The 18,294-nt window shown below is 35.6% G+C and overlaps 3 protein-coding genes across 3 annotated transcripts; 1 reads left to right on the plus strand and 2 right to left on the minus strand.

Annotated features, from left to right (window-relative positions):
• The first annotated feature begins 1,460 nt into the window (after positions 1-1,460).
• Positions 1,461-5,526, plus strand: LOC110641194 (protein IQ-DOMAIN 22). The gene is made up of 4 exons (XM_021792828.2): positions 1,461-2,057; positions 3,692-3,892; positions 4,461-4,538; positions 4,618-5,526. The coding sequence occupies exons 1-4, from the start codon at positions 1,608-1,610 to the stop codon at positions 5,350-5,352; spliced, it is 1,464 nt and encodes a 487-aa protein (XP_021648520.1). The 5' UTR covers positions 1,461-1,607; the 3' UTR covers positions 5,353-5,526.
• Positions 5,527-6,504: 978 nt separating this feature from the next.
• Positions 6,505-10,046, minus strand: LOC110641195 (RHOMBOID-like protein 2). The gene is made up of 5 exons (XM_021792829.2): positions 9,592-10,046; positions 8,301-8,464; positions 7,773-7,936; positions 7,064-7,314; positions 6,505-6,844 (listed from the first exon to the last, which is right to left on the minus strand). Exons 1-5 carry the CDS (start codon positions 9,858-9,860, stop codon positions 6,733-6,735), a joined length of 960 nt encoding a protein of 319 aa, XP_021648521.1. The 5' UTR covers positions 9,861-10,046; the 3' UTR covers positions 6,505-6,732.
• Positions 10,047-14,413: 4,367 nt separating this feature from the next.
• LOC110641196 (60S ribosomal protein L24) lies at positions 14,414-16,255 on the minus strand. The gene is made up of 5 exons (XM_021792830.2): positions 16,111-16,255; positions 15,367-15,442; positions 15,139-15,240; positions 14,887-15,035; positions 14,414-14,767 (listed from the first exon to the last, which is right to left on the minus strand). Exons 1-5 carry the CDS (start codon positions 16,119-16,121, stop codon positions 14,611-14,613), a joined length of 495 nt encoding a protein of 164 aa, XP_021648522.1. The 5' UTR covers positions 16,122-16,255; the 3' UTR covers positions 14,414-14,610.
• Between the last annotated feature and the right edge of the window lie 2,039 nt (positions 16,256-18,294).

Raw genomic sequence — 18,294 nt, forward strand, 5'->3', positions numbered from 1 at the left:
TGAATCTTCAGTAGTTAAAAGTAAATAATAAAAAAAAAAATGGCCAGCAGGGAATGAGTTGACACAACGTGGCAGGTCATAGAATGAGGTAGAACTGGAAGATTTTCTGCGAGAACCCTAGATGGTATAGATACGTTATCAGAAAGTGGGTTTCCAATCTTTTTCAGGGTTAACTGGGATTCTCTTGTTTCCATGTGCCCGTGAACCAAAAATACAATCATTTCATACCCATTTGGTTTCAGGAATCGTAGAAACTCAAACTCGAACTCAACCCGCTGGACTAAACCATTTTGGTGGTACCGGAAGGATCGTTATCAGGTAGATCTTTTCCCCCCTGATCATCTGATCAATCAATGTGATGGCTGAAAAAAAAAAAAAAAAATCAATGTGGTGGCCCACTCTTTTTATTAACTCATTACAGGTACAAGGAGAAAAAGAAGCGCACATATCATGGTAAACAGTGGAAGGGTATTACTGTAATTATGATAATACTCTGTGAGAAGCTTTGGAAAACCAATCCGGACTGATAAAAAAATTGTTGAATATAATAATATTATATGCAACAAACCAACGATTATTATAATTATTAATTATAATGAAATTTATATAAATTTCACACAATCAATCACTGCGGATTTTGGATCAAAATTAGGTTGTCATAGAAGAATGGTCAAGCAATGTTCCTCTACAAAACAAGGACCACCAAAACAGAGCATGTTCATCCTTCCACATTAGTGGACTTTACAATGAAAAATCATTTGACATGATCAACCAAGTGGGTACTTTAACCCTATAGTTGTTTGATACAGCGCTGCCGGCAGTTGAAGCCAATAGAGCTACCAGAAACAATCAGAGTGTTTTTCCATTGCGCAGTGCTTATCATCTCCCGAAACCCAAATGGTAGGGCATTTATCATCCCTCTCTTCTTCTCCATTGAAATTCATAAACAACGCCCTCAGAACAATCTGCGCACAATCATCAATCACGAAGTGCTTTAGAGGTAAGGTAGCAGTCTCAGGCAAATGGCTCAATAGTTCTCTTGCAGACTCACCGTCGCCTCCTAGAATCTTAACTTTTTTGCCGTTTTGTAAATTATTTATTTAAAATTTAATAAAATCTAATTGATGTGTTAATTTAATAATAAAAGTAAATTTTATTAAAAATAAAGAAATAATTTATTTTTAAAAAATTACATGAAAGTTTATTATATTAACAAAACATGTTAAAAGAACAATTAAGTGTTAAATAACTGTAAATAATCGAGGTCACAAATGGCAATTCACAGCACAAGTCCTCCAAAATGAGGATCAACGACTGAAAACACGCGCTACATAGCGATTGGGTAATGTCCCAATCCACCCACCACTCCATTAAATTTTCACCTTCACAATCTGTCAATCTCGGCGTCGACCGTATAGTTTCCTTATTTGTATGCTGAATCGGAACGCTCTCTTCTCTCTCTTACTGTTCCCACTACGCGCCTCACTTTGCGCTGTCACTGTTCTCTCTCTCTCTCTCTCTCTCTCTCTCTCTTCCCTCTATACAAATGCATACGATCTCTAACATTTCCAAACGACTGCCATTTAGCTATTGCTAATCAAAACCAAATGGGTAAAGCCTCCAAGTGGTTCCGGGCAATTCTCGGCCTTAAAAAAACCGACCACCCGCCTCAATCACAACAGCAGCATCAAACCATGGGTCGCTTGAAGGAGAAACGAAGATGGAACTTTGTGAAATCATACCGTGAGAAAGACCACCCGCAGCAGCAGCAGCACATAAAACGTGGAGTTTCGGATGATCAGGAGACTTCCGTAATGGTTCAGTGTTCGTCGGAGTACGAGGAGGATCCTAACAAGCACGCGATCGCAGTAGCCGCTGCCACGGCGGCAGTTGCTGAGGCCGCTGTGGCAGCGGCTCATGCGGCAGCCGAGGTTGTAAGGTTGACGAGTAGCGGAAGGTGCGCTAACAACCCAGCAGTGACGTCCGTTAACAGGAGCCATGCCTGGCGCGAGGATCTGGCTGCCGTTAAGATACAATCTGCTTTCCGAGGATACTTGGTTAGTTCGTTATCTGCAACCGTTGGATATATTCTGCATTCCTGTATATATATATTTTTTAATTAGCCGTAGGATTTGGTGTAATTTACGGGATTAGCACTTTGGTAGATAAGAGTTTCAAACTTCGATATGGTTAAAGCAATGGCACGTGGCCCATCCTCCTTCTCCTTCTTGACGTGTGGTTTGTGATTTCCAGCTTCATTTGGTTCCTGCAAGATTCGAGTTTATTTATATTCTTGAATCTAAGAATGTTATTAGGCAATCACCTAGCAAATGGTGTCGGATTTTCCGTTCCCCCCCCTTTCCATGTGCAAACGCTATTCTCTTTTCCCGTTTGCTTCGTCTGAGTTGTTCAGCGTGTCGTTTTGCCGAAAACGTCCATCGTTACCATAGCTCTCATTCATTGAAATGGTATTTGCTTTTTCCTATTATAAATCCCATATTAAATTCACTGCCATGCACAGAAGGTGCGCATTGTGCACGACCCCTTGTGGACCCAAAAGAAAAGGCTTTCCATTTTTTTTCTCTCTCGCTTCACTCTCTGTTCGTGTTGGCCATTTCAGCTTATAATGGACGAAATTTTTTGCCATATACTTGGTGCTGGAACTTAGAAGTTTGCTGGCCAAACTGTCACTTGGTTGCCATTTTTAGGGCTATTTAGGTAATTTTGTTAGTAGCAGGTCATCTAATTTTGGAGTTGATTAGTGGGGCCAATGTTGGTGATTTCGTTGATTAATCATCATTTACTAGCTTATTTCATGCAGAAATTATATGCACCTACCACTGATGCACTGGTGTTTATTTTGTAGCCAATGCCCAATTCTTTCATTTATTAAATATATCTGCACGATGATGACATATTAACTAGATGTCACCTACTCATGACTGAGAATACCTATACATTGGAGGGTTTCATATTGCTTCTGCTAAAAAAAAGAATGTCATATTACTTAATCTTGCTTAAAGTTTAGATTTTTTGTGATTAGGTTTTTTTTTTAATTTCTATTTTTCAGCTTTTTAGCTTCTTGGGTCTGTAAATGAAGTTGTGTCCAAAACAAGAAAAAGTGGTGTATGTTTCCTTAAGTGCTGATGGATGACTTTTTGAGATAAAGTGATAGAGTTGGTTGGGTTTGGGCCCTTTAATATTGGAATTATTGCACACGTTATAGTCAGAGGCTCGTGCATTGCTCTCTTTCTTCTTTACTAGGGCGGCGAGTGAGATGTCCCTGTCTGTCTTCTTGATGTATTTTTTAGTCTAGATAGAAAGAGAAATTCTTTCTGTGTCTTTTGAATTTTCTTGTTGGTTGGCGCCATAACTTCAAAATTTCCATCAAATTCAAGTTCCACCAGCAGCAGAAGTATCATTCTAACTATTGTTAGACTTAGATTCGGTTTATGTCTTAGGCTAGTGGCATTTCAATGATTTGAGAACCAATCTATCAGTGCAGGATTTAAGTGTTTGAATTTGACAATTCAGTTCAGTTCTAAAAAAAATTTCTGATTAAAAAAAAAATAGATTCAGCTTTATATAATTTAAACCTGTTAAATTGAATGCATATTTGCATTAGTGCTATCTTTGTCAATCTCGATAATGATTTTGGTTAATATTTTTTCTTTTCATGGATTCTTTACAGGCAAGAAGGGCATTGCGAGCTCTAAAAGCATTAGTCAGGCTTCAGGCGCTGGTAAGAGGTAACATTGAGAGGAAGCGAACAACACAATGGCTTCATCGTATGCAAGCATTATTGAGAACCCAGGCACGAGCACAAACAGGACGGATACAGCTCTCTGAATCATTACATTCAAGTAGCAAGTCTTCTTACTTTCACCACCCTGTAAGTAGCATTCAGTTTTCCCTCCAATATTTGAATTGTTTTTGCTGGAACATTTTTCCAATTGAATTAAATGACTTTACGGAATGAGGGCTCCTTTTTGTTAGTGCTACAGATGACTTTTTTATTGTGGCAGTTGACAGCTTGAGTAAATGGCATTAGTTTATGGGTTTTGAACCAAGTTAGTTTATTACAGAAGTAGCCCTAGCAGATCAATGTGCCAATGTTATTCATTAAATCAGAACTTGTATAGCTCTATTGCAAATTAACATATATGTTCTATGAGGGGGATAATTGGTTGGTTAGTTGTAACACTGTCTTCCTGAATCATTGGTTGTCCAAGGCAGAAGTTTATTCCTTTATTGGCCGGTAAATGTTCCATGGAATCTGCAAATTGGTGTTTTGTAACATTCAATAGTTGAATGTGGAAACTTAATGATTTGTGTTTGAATTTTGAATTGAGGGTGGCATTTACTTTGGAATTATTTTCTTGATGATACTTGGATCCATGTTTGACCAACTTCAATTAAAACATGTTGGGGATCATGGTTAAACTTTAAACTATTTGCAGGGTCCACCTACCCCTGAAAAGTTTGAACATGTAATACGAGGTAGGAGTGGAAAATATGAACAGTCATCAATTCTTAAGGTACCCACTTTTCCCTGACTGGCTATCTAGAGAAGTATTTAAATGATCCTTCCCTGATACACTCCTTTCAAATATGTAGAGGACGGGATCAAAATCTAATGGCAGGGCAATTAGTGATGAAGACAAAGCACACTTATCCTTTCATTGGTCAGAACGTGGCATGGATGAAAGATCACTGGAACAAATAGTGCCTTTATCTGGCACTATAGACGATGAGAAGAGTGACAAGATCCTTGAAATAGATACCGGAAAACCCGACTTCACCCCTAAACGAAGAAACCTTTCCCATTCCTCTCATCTTCCCTTGGCTTCAGTTCAATGTAGTTATAGTTTCACAACTTCAAAAGACTCCATGACTCATCAAACTGTTCCAAGTCCATCATCAGGTGAAATCCAGTCTTTTAGTCCTCTGAAATTTACTCATGAGGATGAGGAGGCCTTTTGCACTGCTGAAAATAGCCCTCAGTTCTACTCTGCATCATCAAGAGGGGGTAGCAGCAGAAGAAGTCCCTTCACTCCCAGTAAGAGTGATGGCTCAGCAAGCTTTCTAAGTGGGTACTCAGGCTACTACCCAAATTACATGTCTTACACCGAATCATCAAGGGCTAAAGTGAGATCTCTCAGTGCACCAAAGCAAAGGCCCCTGTACGAGAGATCAAGTTCAACAAAGAGGTACTCAATTCATGGCTTTGGCGAGCCAAGGTCGAGCAGTGCACAGAGGGCTTCTGCCTTGCGTGCAAGCTTTACTAGCAAAGCTTATCCAGGATCTGGTCGGTTGGACAGACTAGGAATGCCTGTTGGCCAGAGATACTGATAAGTGATTCCAAGGGTTCTAGTTTCTGGAGTAGTTTTTTGCCAACTGATGTGACTTGGTTAATACTTGATTTGTAGTTTGTCTAAGATGTGTTTAAACTTTTAACGTTTCTAGTGACTGAAATCTGACCAAACACTGGAAAATCCAATGGAAAATCTTATATTTAAGCGTGTATGATGTTTGCAACGAAGACAACTTAATCCTTAGTACTCCCAAATCAGACGTGCATCATGTAATCTTGATGAAAGTTTATCTCTATCCCAAAAGAAGTTACTACTTCCAATGGAAGGGTTTGGTAAATCAGAGGGCCTGTCAGAACAAATTAGTTGTACCCATTACATTTCGTCCTGAAGGATTTGTAAGATACTTTGAAGCTGCGTTTCTAGCCTAGGAATGGGAAAGGAAGATGATGTCGGTGGTTGTGGTGGTGTTGTCTGTCCCAACTTCCAACTCAGAGACGGTAATTGGACCATTCTGGTTACGACCCTACGACTTACCAGTACATGCCTTATATTGAAATGGAAAAATTTGAGTATCCCAAGGCCATGGGTTAGGCAGGGTTCTGATTCAGCTTATGTAACCCTTTTCAACCACTGGTAAGGGGTTCTCATCTCAATTATTTGTACTTGGCCCCCTGTACACTCTATCATATACGATGGATCGTGAACATAAATGCAAAGTTCACTCTTCAGGAAGATTACCCTAGTTATTTTGGTTCTAGAATTTATGATTTCAGTATTGGCAGAGTAGGGTACCTAGCTGGTTACCGAACTTATTTGCAGGCTAAATTATCACGGTTTTTGTTAATTTGATTCCTAATATTACTGAACAGAACTACTGAATAATATATGCATAATAGAGTCAAGTGAAATTACCCAGTACGCCTTGCATATATTCTCAAGCATTTAGCACATGTTCAGCAGATCATAATCAATTCGATAAAATATACAGATAATCCCATTCTGTTGCAAAATTGATTTATTGGATTAAAGACTTGATCGTCTCCACAAGTCCTTTGAGGGTAGATGCCAAATCCTGCTGCAAAAAGCCTGTGTACTTTTTCTAAAGATATGTAGCATTGAGCTTGTTTATTAGTCCACGAGGGAGAAGAGCAATGCGTTCACCAAACATAAAGGAACATCAAGATATGTATAGTGCGAAACCAACATTATATAGCACAACATAATTTTAAGTCCAAATATTATCCCAGTACCATGATCTATTTTCATGTACAAGTGTGAAAGCATCCCAAACAAATGAAAAAATGACAATAAATAAAAATCAAAAAAAGGGTTAGAGAAGAAAAAGAAAAAGAATCCAATAACAAGGTTCCTACAAATTATCTAAGAAACGAGAAACAGACAAGGTGAAAAACTTCCATCAATTGTCACATTTCCACTTTGAGGTAGGCACACAACTTAGATAATGGCACCAGCTGCAGTGATCATTTCCATTCACTCCTCTAAACAGCATCACCAATCCTACAGTAAATCTGCAACATAACAGGAAACAGGAATTTAGTTTATCCCACCATACCACTTCACATGTGGTTCATCTCCACAAGCATGTAAAATTAGAATACATGCAATAACTTCACGTCTTTTAAGAAAGTCAGTGAACCAATTGCAAAAGATTTCAATGTAGGTATCAGATTCATCTAGAACAGTCATGTTCATGCTATGAGAATTAGGGATTTCAAAATAGAACTTACCCAACAATAAGTAATACCATGGCAACCAGCAACAACACATACTGATAAGCCATGTGCCTAGATTTTACACGAGCATCAGCTGGAAGATGCCGGCTTTCATGCCAGCCAAACTGTGGACGAAGTAGTATAATGAATCCAAGGAAAAAGCCAGTCAAGAAACCTCCAATGTGTGCAAAGTTGTCAACATGCGGAAGAATTCCTAGAGCCAAGTTAATGCCGATGATAACCACAAGAGTAAATAGAGCTGCAATCTACAAGAGGCAAGAAAAAGAGAGATTATACATCATTTTTAATGCCTCACCAATTATTTTATCATTCATTGGCTCACAGCTATAACAAAATCTTTATGCTAATGTAAGTGACTACTTCTGAAACCTAGCTCCAGCTTCCAACAACTGAAGCCCAACTGAACTACACTACTTATCAATTTCAGAAAATAGTCTTGACCTGGGGGTCTTAGTTTACCGGTATTAAGTACCATATGAAACAATTAATCAGAGATGAAAACCTAAAGCATAGAGCATGACAAAGTTATGGGCCATATGCATATTTAAGAAGGAAAAATAAATATCATCACGCACTGTTTATCTTGTTTGCTTGTCTCCCAGTTCAAGCATCTATGACATCTTATCAAAAAATAGTAAAACATAATGTGTGTATACAAAAGTTTTAAATGTATGCAAGGGAAACCAAATATTAGAAAGCAGACCTTGTTAGTATAGATAGTCCAGTTAGTAAGAAGCTCTGATAACATTGCTCCCAGAAGGCCAAACAAAGCACCAGAGGCACCGACAGAAATATTTTGCTGAATAAAGAGTGAAGACAATATACTTCCCCCCAATCCGGATAATAGATAGACTATCCCAACTCGCACTGCAAGATTATAGTCCCGAACACAAGTTAGAATAGATGCATTTCATAACAACAAGATTTGAATGCACAAACACATCCGCCAAATAATGTCATTCTAGGCTTCAACTGTTAACTTCTTAAAAATAACCCAGCACATCATTTGTGCCACACCTGTAATTTGCATGTAAAACCAATGAAAATGCACAAAAATCATAACAGAAATATTTTCTTTGGAAAGACATTCAGCAAAATTAAAACCCACCGGCCAAATCTCCTCCTTTTTTCCCAGACATTTTTTTAAAATAAAAGGAAGTATAATTTTAATGTGTAAATTTCCCTTTGTTCTTGATGCAAAAATTAGAACATAAAAGGAAAGAACATGTACCAAATCCAAATTGCTGTTCAAGGCGAATCCCAATAAAGATCAAGCTGAGCATATTTGCTAGCAGATGTATAACTCCAGCATGCAACCACATACAAGTGATAAGTCTCCATCCTTGATGCTCATGCACCACCTTGTTCCACTCCAGGGCTCCCATTTTTTCCAGTCTGCACAACACAAATAGTATTAACCTTAAAACTTTTGCTTGCTATTGTAGAATCAATTAATAGAAGCAAATTTCTAGATATTATATAAATAAACTGTTCACCACCAGTGAATTGCAGCGCCAAGAGCAGAACAATATAATTTTAGTATTATCTCTGAAAGTGAATTTTTATTGATATAAATGTAGAGTGATATAAAAGAAAAAGACCAACATAACATGATTGTAGGATTATTTGCAATGTTCTGCAGCAGTCATGTAACTAATCTATTATGAAACATAACAAGAAGGATCCATACCATACTGTGCTAGAAAGTAATATAAAACGCAATGATTTTGAAAGCAAACTCCAACAAGTCCACAAAATTGTATCACATTACTTAACTTTGAATTAGTCATGGTCCACACAGTTTCTTTCATATACTTTCACATCCTCAATCAACACATGACGATACTTTCCCAGTTAAAGGCTCTTGGGAAGACTACAACCTTGTATAATTTATAATAAGCCAACACATTCATTTTACCAATTCCAACATCTTAGAAGTAAACTTATATCCTTTCTATTTCTACCAGCAAGAAGTAAACTCGTGTTTACTGGAAAAAACCCCTATCAGCTAGGATCCTTGACTCGTGGCAACCAAAGAATACTAATAGTAAACATTAAACAGTCCCAGATATATTTTTGCTGACATAATTTCAGTGGTAATTTAAAAACCAATGAACCGACTCGTGGCCTATCCAGCTGAAGAATCAAATTACACAAACTCAAGAAAACACCAATCTTCAATTTTGGTAATTACACGATTCCCTATAACTAATTGAACAAAAGAGAAATCAAGCATTTTCAACATGAACTTCAACTAGAAAAACCACTATACCAAATATCATGACTCATACCAGCAAGCATCAAAATGGCGTCACAGAGAATGAATTTGTGAAGGGAAAAAGGAATCGCCAAATATAAAGAGAGAAACCCATTATCACAAGTCGATAGCAACTAAAACGGAAAAAGTAATACGAAGACAAAACTGAAGCAGAAGAATCCAAATCAAAGAACCAATCCACAACCCACATACAGCACCAATAAAATCCAGAACAAGAATAGAAGCAAAAGGAAAAGAAACTCACGTTGAAGAAGATGGACCAAAAAGAGGATTCTCTTTCAAAGGCTGAAACGATAGCCTGCCAAGGAACTTGGCAACGCAGCTACCATAAAAACCCAGATTGTTTTTGGGACAATTGTTGACATACATGGCCACAATGAATACAGCAATATTCGCAACAACAAACATAGGGATCAACCATGATGTCCATTGCTTATCCGATGTTTCCACATAGTAGAAGCTAGTGTTGTGTCCTCTGTTCTTTGTCCCTCTCTCCGGATCCCCACTCGCCATCCTTTACAAACACGAACTGAAAACTTGTGGAGCTTCAAGGATTAAAAGGAATTTTTATACGCGTGGGAGTTGGAAGAGGAGAGAGAAGTGGCTGGTAAGGAAACTAGAGATGGCGAGAAGGCAGGTTTCTCTGCTCCTTTAATATTTTAAAGTTGGGCTTCAACCGTTGCAGAGTTGCAATGAATTTAAGCAACGTAACCCTTGTGCGATCCATATCTATCTAATCTACCTGTCTGCGTCTATAGGGCGTTAGGCCTAAGCATGCCAACAGCTTGGATATTTTTGAGTATTTAATTTCATTAAATTTTATTAAAATAATTACTTTTACAAAACAATTTAAATTATATATAAATAAATTTAAAATTATTTAAATTAAAAGAAATATATAAATAATTAATTAAAAATAAACAATAATTTTTACATATTATATTTAATTAAATAAAATTTAAATATTTTATAAAATTATTAAATTTTTAAAATATAAATTATTACCCTTTTATTGTTAGTACCTTAAGGAGTTGTTATATGTTTACAAGAATGTCTTGCAATGTCATGAAGATTTCGAATGAGCCAAACCGAACAAGTTCATAACTAATAAAACTTCCTTGCTTTAGGAATTGACCAATGGGAACTTGTAATTCGAAATGCCTGCAACAATGGCATTTATGGTGACAAATGGAAAGGTACCAGAGATTATTAATAGCTTCCTTAATATATATATATATATATATATATATATATATATATATATATATATAAAGGGGCATTAGAGAAAAAAAAAAATAGCAGCATATATAATTATGAAAAATTTCAACGTAAATTAGGACGTTCTAACTTGTGAAGGTGAAATCAGTTTTCTTACCTTGCAGTTGGACAGCTACAAAGTCAACTTAACAACTACAAACACAACCACCATCTTTTCTATTCTATCGTCCTCTTCTTGGCAGATGAAAAAATAAAATTATATACTTAGACAATGAAATATCATCTACCTTTGGAAGAAAAAAAAAATTGTCAAGTCATCTTTGTTATATACATAATTATTATATTAAAACATATTGGTAATATAAATATTTGATTCTAAATGATTAATTAAATATTGGGTTATGATTTTCTTATTATATAAAAATATTTAAATTTTGTGAATCAATTTATTTAAAAATTTAAAGGTAAAGAATATAAATGTGAAAAGATTGAGAGTGTTATCCAAAATTAGAACATCCAAATTCAAATCTCTGTTAAACCTAATTGTTAAAAAAAAAAAATGGAAGACAGCAGAATTAAAGGGCAATGTGATCATTTAAAAACAGCAAAGAGAATCAAAAAAATTTATTTTAGTAAAAGATTAGAAATGCTTTTTAAAGTGGTGAGATTTTAGAGTTGAAATGTCGATCGAAATAAAAAATAAATTAGAAAAAGAAGGCGAAAAGCGAAGAGCCAGGCGAATGGAATAACGCGGTTGAGAGGGAACGGCAAAAATAACGTGAATTATGTGCGAACGTGGATAGAAAGCGTGTGTAAAGCGTAAACCGAGTCGGCCGCAATCCTTAGGTGTGTTGGCATTTGTTTATTAGGCTGCAAACAAACCCAATGCTTAGAAGCTACTCTCTCTCTCTCTCTCTCTCTCTCTCTCTCTCTCTATGCCATTTGGTTCAGTCACCACTCCCAAATATTTTTGGACAGCGATATGATGAGACAGATAGACCTTAAAACACGAACATGTTCATTTCCTGCTTTTGGATTCTCCATTGTCGTTTTTCTGTTATACGACAAAGGTTTTTGCATATCATATGAAGTTTGTTATCTCGCATGATCGAGCCATCAGGCCATTGTCCCTTCACATTTCATACCTGCATAGCAACCCCCTTAACATCTCTTACCGAATGGGCAAGATTCGGCCACGGCCAGTTTCGGCCCGTTAAATAGCTTGGCCAGTCCAGTTAGAGTGTTTTCTTTTTTATATAATTATCCTTTTTAAAAATTTTATATAATATTAATTAATTATTATTGTGACAATATTCTATGAGAATTTGGTAAATTTTATTATTTATTAAGAGTATAATTATCGAATCTTTTTATCTAAGATTCACTCTTCTCAAACTTTGAAAAAAAATCTTAAAATAAAATTATATTTAAATATATTTCTCATTTCATGTGATATAATTTATTTAATAATAGTTTATTCTCACCGCTGATCATATGTATTGATAAAAAAAAATATATATATATATATATATATATATATATATATATATATTAAAAATGTATAAAATTTTTATTATTCTAAAAGCAGTATAATTCATACTAATATTGGATAGACCATCGACGGCCATTTGACACTGCTGTGCGCGCTCTCTTCCTGTCTCCATTGCCCTGCCAAAAAACCCAACCAACTCAGCGCAGCCCTTCTCCGACTGTGCCTTTCTGTCTTAAAACTCTGCAAATATTTGAGTTCAAGCAATTCCAAGCCAAGCTCACCAAGCTTGGCCTAATTAGCAACCACCACTCTTGTGTTATTCCTCAATCTCTTCCTTTGCTGACATTTAATATGTCAATCAATCTTCAATCTCGATAAATAACCCTAATAAATTTGCATATAACGTGCTTATTAGACCATGCACAGAGTGAAAACCCCAGAAAGGAGCTTTCTTTGTTTTATAGCATGTTTTCTTTGTTTTCAAATCATGTTCTCAAGTCAAAGCTATGACAATCTCCCTTGTATCAAAAAAAAAAAAAAAAAAAAAAAAAAACCTAAAGCCATTCAGGAGGGTAAACAGGTCCATGGGCTAGTTTTCAAACATGGGTTGAGCGAAGATCTCTTTATACAAAACAGTTTCGATCAACTTCTACTCAGCTTGCGGTGTAATTGGTTCTTGCAAAGTGTGTTATAAAATAGACACTCATGACCCGGATGTTTACCGTGGAATTCTGTTATTGGGAGATTGATAGACTTGGGTTTTGTTGATGGTAGGTGGATGTTTGATAGAATGCCTACGAGAAGTTTGGTTACTTGGAATTGTTTGATTGATGAGTATATTAAGGTGGGGCAGCTTGAGGAGGCTAGAGAACTGTTTGTTAAAATGGAAGGGAGGGATCCGGTTACTTAGAATACTTGATTGGTGGGTATGTTGGCTCTAATCTAATTGAGGATGCTGAAGTTTTGTCGGCTAGATGCTATTGGAGATCAAGGATTTGATCACTGTTAACTTGATGATTGATGGGTATGCAAGAGACCTTAGATACCAAGAGACACTGCAGATACTTGAAGAGGTGAAGGAGGCAAAAGTAGAAATGAACAGGTTTACAATAGTTAGCATGCTTACTGCTTATTCCCATTTGGCAGCATTCGATCCAGGTAAATGAGTTCAAGCTTACATAAAGAGAAATGGGATTGATGCGGATGCTATCTTGGCAACAACTGTGGTTGACATATTAGCAAAATGTGGAAAAATGAAGAGACGTCTTTCTGTGTTTGGAAGCATGGAAGAGAGGGATGTCGATGAACGGAATTCAATACTTCACAATCCATGGTCATGGCCGAGAAGCATTAACAACGTTTTCAGATACATTGAGATCCAATATTTCCCCAGACGAAATAACATATCTTACTTTCTTGGTTTATTTATTTATAAGACAAAAGGATTCCATTTATCAAATTCAAATCATACAAATAATCCAGGGAGGACAAATCCCTTTCCTTAATACCAGACTTGGTACAAACTATCCTAACATAAGAGTTCATTGATCTTGCATGAAATTATATCTAAAAGAGAGCAAAAATATGGCAGATCTTCAAAGTGGCCAAACAACTCTTTAAATCTTTCATACACCTAGCCTGAAAATCCAGGAGCCGACAACACAAAAGGCAAGAACCACAAATTCTACTAGAAAAAAGGGCAGCACTATCAGGCTCCAACTAGAAGAAAATCAACCTCTACACAATTCCATGCGTTACACATTAATCCACAAAACAAAACTCCATTCTAGATGGAGAGAAACGAACCTCCGAAATGAGGTTGAAAACTAACTGATCTGAGAACAACACAAGGAAACACACAAAGAACACAAGATTTAGAAACTATTTCAAGAAAAAAACACACAAAAAAAAACCCTACACGAATAAAGGAAAAAAACAAAGAATGAAGACTGAAAACACTAAGAAATAAGGAAAAAGAAGAAGAAAAGGTAATAAAGAGGGAGGCGGGGGGTGCCGCCAACCAAAAATGATGGCTGGCAGTGCCCCATTTGAAGGCTTTGCAGCATTGTCGAGGTTTGAGAGAAAATGAGGGTTGCAGTGCCTTCTTGGTTTGTTGAGTGCATCATACACGTTTCAACTAATGCGTAAAGAATATGGCCTTAAACGTTTTGCCCAAATGAGTAAGCAAAGACAAGGTAAAACTGAAATCAACAATAATTGACCACCTATTTTTATTTTTTCCGCATCCTCGTGCATTTACTAAACCCCACAAAGGAGGGAAATAGTATCAATTCATGAAAGACTCAAAATAATTATTGAAACATAACAAATGACTGAGCTATTAGCCAACAGATAATGCTTTAGAAAACCTTTCAAGTAAATAGAACAATGCTCAAAAATAGTCAAGAAAACCCCTAAAAGAAGGTTGGCCAACAAGACCAATAAAGTATCCACACATGAGAGACTCAAGGTATCCATACATTAAATTATGGAAACAAAATTTCAACCTGTTTATGCTACTTCATAGATAAGAAATGAACAGATTTGACAAAATCATCGCTTTCCACCACCACCACCAAGCTTGGGGCCCTTTGGTGCAGCACCCTTAGGCACATTGCCCTTGGCCTGTGTTTTTTGAGTTTTGGCCATCAACTCAGCTTTCTTTGCCTTTTTTTCATCTTTTGTTTTCTTGATCCTCTCCTTGATTTCACTGAACATAAATGAGTAATTAACATGTACAGCACAAGTCGCTTCACATTCGATATCTTAGCAAACGAGCGAATATAAAATGTCATGCTTCACTCATTATAAAATATGGTGAGAGTATACCGTAAAGCAGCTTCACGAGCAGCATCTCGGACCTCTGGTTTCTCAGTCCTCCTCTTCTGTATGACCTCCAAGGTGGCACCAACTATAGACCTTGAATATGGCTTCTTGGTGGTCCTGCGCTTCTTCTTAACAGCCTCAGCAGCAATGTCCTATAAAGAAAATGATAACAATTTAACATAATGAGAGAGACTGTGTGTGTTTTATAGAGGGGCATGGGTGGTTGGCTAGAGTTCACAGCACAAATAAAAATACCTTCTTGTGTTGTTTCCTGTACATGGCTGTCCAGGTAAGCTTTGAAGGCTTTAGGCGGTTGTGGAAGTACCTCTTGCATTTTGAATTGGCAAAGAGGAAAACCTTCATCAATCATAAAAAATATACTATTTAGGAAATTCTTGTGAGATGGAAAACATAGGGAACCATTCTTCTGTTTCTAAATACACCTACAGACATGAGACAACAGTACTTCAGGAAGAAAATCACCTGAGAATCAGATCGAACAAATCTGATACCCTTACCAGGGTAAATCTTGGCACCGCTGAAGCGACAAAGCTCAGTCCTAATATGCCAAAACCCAGTATAAAATTACACATAAAAACTTTATAATATAAGTATAAAGTTTTTGACTATTTCACATTTATAAGTATAAAGTTTTTGACGATTTCACATTTTTTAGGATTTAACCCAAAATAGTTTAGAGTAGAGAAAGAGAATCATATAGTTGTCCCAAATAAATTTTTGGGATAATGGCTTAGCTGAGTTATGTATAAAACGAAACCTAACTATGCCAATGAAACAAAACCCAAGATAACACAGGTTAACAGTGCACAGATTTAAGTGCGCTAATGGGTAAACAAGAATAATTCAGCAACCAAACCGGTATAACACCTTACAATAAGGATAAATAATATCTGCACAAAGCTTCACATTGAGTCATTAACAGCACAACCCCGAAAATTTCTGTGCACATAACCCTACTTCAATTGATAGAAAAAGTGCAACACATTTCTGAAAAATGATAATTTCTTTTTGTATCTGCGATAGACAGGATTTTGGGGGCCTCTAGGAATCCAAGAAGGATTTGAAGTTCAAAGGAAAAAAAAATTAATTGGAGAGATGGACGCCAAAGGTTCAGGGTTTCAATCTCAGATCCACAAATTTAATGGTCACTATAATAGAAAGATAAATCAATCTAATTCAAAGAGACAGAGAAAGAGAGAAGCGTACTTGAGAACCATGGTGAGAGGCGAATGATGGCGTCTCGCTCTGCTGGTGCTGAAAACCCTAATCACCGATTCAATTCAACGCCAGCGACATTTTTATAGGTAGGCCATTTGCATTTGATTACAAATAAGCCCAAAGTGATGGCCTGAATAAACCCAGTGGGCTTCTGTATATTAAGCAACAAATATCGATTTTTTTTTCCCTAAAATGATTAATTAAAATCTCCAAAATTAAGAATTAATGCTCAAATAAATATGTAAAATAAAATTTATCTTTAATTTATAATCAATTGAATAAAATATATCAAACACTTATGTGAACTCATATTTATATTTTTAATTTTTAATTTTGTGTAAAAGAGTTTAACCTTTAAAATTTGTTAGAGTGATAGAAGGGTTAAATTGAATATAAAAAGTTAATAATAAATTACAGTATAGTACCTAAAGTTTTGTTTGATTAACAAAATAGCCTATTAACGAAACTTCTATAATATATATAAATGTATGAATGAGGGATGAACTTTTAAATGGACAAAAATACTATCACATATTTAATATAATTATGTAATTTAATTACTATAAAATATTAATTAATTAATATAAAATCTTAATTGAATAAAATTTAGAAATACTAATATAATAAGAAGTTTATTGTCAGAGCCTAAATTTTGGGCCAGACCAGCACCAAGACTTGAATCAGTATAAGGCCCCTAAAACCCGTAGTAAGTCTAACTATTCATAGCCCAACCATAAGTCAGTCACTGTAGTGTAAATTTCAAGAAAATAAATGGATAAAGTTCAGACATAAATTTGACTATTCAAATGGGAGTTTTTAGCTCATTTGACCTGTAATTACAATATATCAATATCTCAGGAGCTCAGCTCACCCTCGTAATCCTTAAAAAAACATATATAATCAAACAGAAGCGCAGCTCCCTAATCTAAGCAAATACTCATTCCATATATGCCAAAAAACTTTTAATTTAATTTTTATTTAATTAAATAAACTCATTAAATGCCAAAAAAAATAGTGCAAAGTTCGTGGGACCCATCGAAATTTCGATATCAAAAAAATTTGAAATTTATATTGTTGCAAAGCTCTTGGCAAGTGGAGCGTGCTAGTGGTCTCGAATTTCTCGTGGGTTTCCTGGTTTAGAAGAAATCTAGTCCAAAAATTGAATAGGTTAAAACTTTCCATGTTTGATTCGGACAAACCACTAGACAAAAATTTGTGTTCTTAATATATTTGAAAAGCTTTTGAAGAGTAGAGCACATTTTGAGACTGAACCCGGTTCGATTGATGGCTGGATCAACCAGAATCTCAAACAATGGCAAGCGCAAAGGTACTCTTTAGGGCACATTTTTCAGGTGATCTGGAGGGCGGCACCGGCTAGGGGAGGTTGCCGGAGGGGCGCCAACGTGTGGGGAGCAAGGGGAGGTGGTCGGTCGGCGATGGGGAAGGGAGAGGAGAGAGAAAAATGGAAGAGAAGGTAGGGTAGTGGTGCGACGCGGGAGGGAAAGAAGAAAAAGAAAATGGGCCGGTTCGATTGAACTTGTCCAATCCAGTATGGTTTGATTCAGCCAGTTTGATTTAAGGTATCTGAAATTAATTTTTTACTCTGCTTTGGGACCCAAAATAAGGCAAAAAAATTTTGAAAGAATTATAAAAAATTCAAAAAAAAATTATGGAGTCCAAATATATTTTTAAATTTGTCACATGATTTTTAAATTAATTTTTAAAAATCGATAAAATTAATTATCTCAAGAAAGTCAAACCTGATTTTAAAAATATAAAAAAATTTAATTTAATTTTCATAATATTTAATAAAATAAAATAACATAATTTACACATAAAATAATTATTTAAAAATTCAGGATGTTACATTTATATACTAATATTACAAATATGGTATTTATATTTATAAAATATAATAAATTATTAGGAATACTAATCTAACAAAAGTCTATATCCTAATATTATAAATTTATTATTTATATTTTATAAAATATAATTAAATTGTTAATTAAAAACTAAACAAGATTAAAAATTCAATAAAAGTCAAATTAATTAGGATATCTTTCATAAAAAATTTTATTGAAAAGGGTATTTCATAAAAAAATTTATTAAAAAGGGTAAGACTAAAAATTGTTATTGAATTTAATATTTTATATTATATTGTACAAAATA

Source organism: Hevea brasiliensis, chromosome 16 (genome assembly GCF_030052815.1).
Source record: "Hevea brasiliensis isolate MT/VB/25A 57/8 chromosome 16, ASM3005281v1, whole genome shotgun sequence".
NCBI lineage: Eukaryota > Viridiplantae > Streptophyta > Magnoliopsida > Malpighiales > Euphorbiaceae > Hevea > Hevea brasiliensis.